General features: G+C 45.9%; 1 protein-coding gene across 1 annotated transcript; it reads right to left on the minus strand.

Annotated features, from left to right (window-relative positions):
- Positions 1–2,503: 2,503 nt before the first annotated feature.
- On the minus strand, positions 2,504–4,138 carry BBS10 (Bardet-Biedl syndrome 10; the record flags this gene model as incomplete). The annotated part of the gene is made up of 1 exon (XM_010179035.1): positions 2,504–4,138. A coding segment is annotated over one exon (1,635 nt), but the record flags the coding sequence as incomplete, so codon positions are not given.
- Between the last annotated feature and the right edge of the window lie 43 nt (positions 4,139–4,181).

The raw sequence follows: 4,181 nt of genomic DNA on the forward strand, positions 1-4,181 counted from the left end.
ATTACTGGAGAAGACTCGAAGCATAAGAAAGAGCTGAATCCAGAAGTAAATCTGCTCTTCTTCCCAGAGGCTAAGTTAGTGCCTTTTTTCCCTTGAGCTGGTGCACATCTCGTAACGTGCTTAGACTCCAGGTCTGGAAACCAAACAGCCATGTCCTGAACAAGCATCCACACCAGCAGGCCAGGACGAAGAGGGGATGTTCCTCTGCAAGGGACAGGTGTGCCATGTTCTCAGTTCTCGACACAAAACAGGGAGTCGGTAGTTCAAAAGGGAAAACGGATAATTCACCAAGTATGAACGGACATAGAAGTCAAAGAAACAGAGTCACTGACTCAATGAATCATAGAATTGTTTGGGTCGGAAGGGACCTTTAAAGGTCACCTAGTCCAACCTCCCCGCAGTAAGCAGGGACATCTTTAACTAGATCAGGTTGTTCAGGATCCCATCCAACCTGACCTCGAATGTTTCCAGGGATGGGGCTTCTACCACCTCTCTGGGCAACCTGTGCCAGTGTTTCACCACCTTCATCATAAAAAAGTTATCTATATTAGCTACTTGGAAGGGAATTAAGTACCAAAGCTCAGACTTTGCCATTATCTCCTTCAGACTTGATAGGTTTCACCACAAACAGGTCAGAAAAAGTTTTATATAACTGTAATTTTTAATTTCTGCCTTGTCTCATGGGCACACAGAAAAAATTGTTGTACACAGTAAAATTTTTGGACTTCTTAGTAAGAATGACACAATTTATATCAAGCAGCCAGAAGGCCACTCACATAACAAAGTATTTTTGTTTTGACCTTTTCAAGAAACTGCAGTAAATCTGACAGTGTGCAGATGGTATAAAATACACATGAAAGGATCCAGTATTCTCTTTATTTTACCTGTATTAGAGGGCACCTTGCTCCAGGGGGCAAAGGCAGCGTCTGCAGCCAACTGCCGGGCTCTGTGCCACAGATGTCAGAATGCCACACACCAAATCACTCACCTCTGGCCATGAGGTTGGTCAGCGGTTTGACGACTACGCCGAAACTTCTGCAAGGGCAAAACTGTCCCAGCAGCTCACTGCAAAGTTAACATCCAGAACACAGGCGCCTGCTGAAGCGCCAGGGCTGGTGGAAGCTCTCAAGTGGCCCCAGGAGCCAAACACTGAGTTTCACTGGTTTTCATATGCAGATGTCTGTAAGAGTGTATTGGTCAGGAAAAAGCTATTACAGTATTTTATTTTACCAAGAACATGCACAAACTTTCAACAGGAAGCTGTAGTCAAACAAAGCATTGCTGCCAAACACCTGAAACAACTTTGGTAGACAGACTCTTCTGAAGAAACTGAAAAAGGGAAAGCAACAATGTAAATTAATGGGGGAAAAAAATCTGATTTCAAGTTGTAATCATCTCAGGTATAGCAGATAAATAGGATTTATGCCTGTGATTTTAGATATACTCACTAAATTTTATTTAATGGCAGATTAAAAGAAAAAATCCAGCTATTCTAGGCATTAGGCAATACTGGCAATGGCACACAGAGAACCAATGTGACACTGTTATCAGCTGCAGCTGTTCAGTTACTCAAAAACCTCCCTCACCAAACCTCCAGTTTTTAAGACACAGCAGAGAGGGAGGTACACTGACATCCAGGCAGTGCCGAGATTAAAGCAAATCTTATCAGGGTGAAAATCCTGGGAGGGGGAAATAATAAAAGGAAAGGAAAACAAAACCAAACCCAGAATAAAATCCCGAGCACAACTCAACCTAGAATAGTTAAAATTAATGGTTGTACTAAGTAATGTCACATAATCTAATTTGCCAGAGCAAATGCCAGCCAGTCACGATATGAGATTATTCTTAACTCTACCAGTGTGACTGAAGTGAACTCCATGGGGATAAAAATGCTGCGTCTTCCATCAGATGAGAAAATCCTTCACTGGGATACAGCACAGTGGCCAAGCACTCACTGCCTGCCCCAGTGCTGAACAGGCTAAGTTATATTTTTGCCATTATAGTCAGACACACAATATACACAAAAATATTTTTTATTTAAAATAACATTCAATCCAGCCTGTCATGAAGGCTAAAAGAAGCCCTTGATTATAACCTGCAAGTGCAGTGGCTCACATCATCCTGGAAACTCTTTTAACGTGCCAGGAAAATTAATCACACCTAGCTGATGTAAATACCCAGACCGCCAAAAGAGGCAAAGTTCACTCTCAGCTGGAACATACACGGGATCTTCTCTGTGTGGATGGAGATGGCACCGCACATCTTCTGCAGCGGAAAGCAGCCACGCTTCCTCGTGTTTGAAACTTCAAGTCTGTGCTGTTCACAACCTGGTTTTCCACACATCTCAGCTGGTTAGCCTACTTCTTCTAAGAGGAAAGCAGCATGTTAGGTCTCTGGGCCTAAAAAGGTATCTTTTAGCCTCTAGCACTGTATTTTGAGACATGTCCATTTGACAAGACGACACAGGAAAACACATAATCAAAACCATTCTTTATTGATGATTTCAGAAGTCATCTTCTGAGTCATAAGCCTCAGTTTTTTGCAGCGGCTGCCTAACACCAAGTATCAGATCTATGGAGAGCAGCTCTGTAACACAATGAAGCACTGAAATGACCAACTGGTATTTGCAATACACAGACTCTAAGCCTTTCTCGGTCACAGGCAGTGGCTGATTTTTTCTGAGTGCATTTGTGACTTCAAGATAGAATTTGGCAAAGCCGTTGCGTTCCGTTGTCCTGTACAAGGACCTGGGAATACTTAGCAAAGCATCAGCAACTACATGAGCTATGGCAGTTACCTCTGACTGCTGAAGCTGTTTTGCGTAGTACAGAATATAATAATGTAACAGGACCTCAAAGTAACCTCCCGCTGGCAAAACTGACCCTGCTTCTATGAGGGAGCTGGAATAATTCTGCGCAATGCTTACACAACTCTTTTCGTGTCTAAATGGAGCTATATTGCAATTTGTTTTCTCCAGATCTTTGCCAACATCTAGGCGTTCACAGGCACTGACTACATGAGCTGCTGATACAGCAGTGCTGTAGTCCTTTTCACTGTCCACAAGTGAATCACTTTTATAATTCTCATGCATGTCACCTGGATGCTGGCATTTTGCATGCTGTTTCTGTACATCTCTTGAAGAGCCATCCCCTTCAGCGACAACACTGAACTCTTTGATGTGCGAGATGGGATTTGATGGTATTTGCAAGTCCGTTTGCACACCTGCTGGATTTTCACTTCCCTGCAAATCAGGACCTACAGTTTGTGTCTCTGTTTCACCCCTATGTGCTTTCAGCTGCTGTTCAGAAACCTGATTACTGTTACAAGAATTATTTTCTATCATGAGTTGCTTTTGAGTAGCCGAAGAATGCCAACTGCAAACATCTGCTGCTTCATTCTGGCTTTCACCTTCTGCTTTACACTCCTCCCTCTGATCAACTGATTTAAAGAGCTGCTGCAGCATTGTAAACGCCCCTTGTAAAGCAGCAGCATGCTGCTTGTTAACACCATCCACTGGCCCGCAAAGAATTAGGCAATGGGGCTGAAAGGTGCCCAGGCTGGCGAAGCCAATGTGAACACATCTCTTTGAGCCCAGCAGCAAGGGCTGGCAAAAGGTTGCCACTGCGGTTTCAGTGATTTCTCCGTGCACGTTGCCACCAAAAGGTGTGTAAGGCGAGACTCCTGTGATTTCACAGATAAGGGCTATTTCCTCTGACGATAAGCACTCTACCACTGATACACCGTATAGTTTTGCATAGGAGATAACCACTTCCTCTTGCTTCACGCTCGACAGCAACAACTTGATGTTGTTGCTCTGAAAGTGTTTCATTAAGGCTTCTGTCCTCTTTTCGATCCAGTGCAGGGAGGCCTGGTACTGACCCTCGGAGGCGACAACAAACTCGACGCCGGAGGCAGCGAGGGCGGGCCGAAGGGGCTCGGTGACAAGCAGGGCCCGTAAGTCCCCCTTCACCGGGTAGTAGGCCGCAAAGTCCCTGCGGAGGATAAGGCCGGGCAGGACCCTGGAGCTCGCCACGGGGAGACCGGCCACGGCGGCGTGCAGCTCCGCGAAGCGGCGACCGAGGAGGCTCAGCACTTGCGGGCCGGGAGGAGCGGCGCCCGGAGCGCAGCGGCGGCAGTACTCGCCGCACAGTCGCGCCAGGCAGTGCCGCTCGCCCGGCCCC

This window comes from Mesitornis unicolor, unplaced genomic scaffold (assembly GCF_000695765.1).
Source record: "Mesitornis unicolor isolate BGI_N332 unplaced genomic scaffold, ASM69576v1 scaffold9892, whole genome shotgun sequence".
Lineage (NCBI taxonomy): Eukaryota > Metazoa > Chordata > Aves > Mesitornithiformes > Mesitornithidae > Mesitornis > Mesitornis unicolor.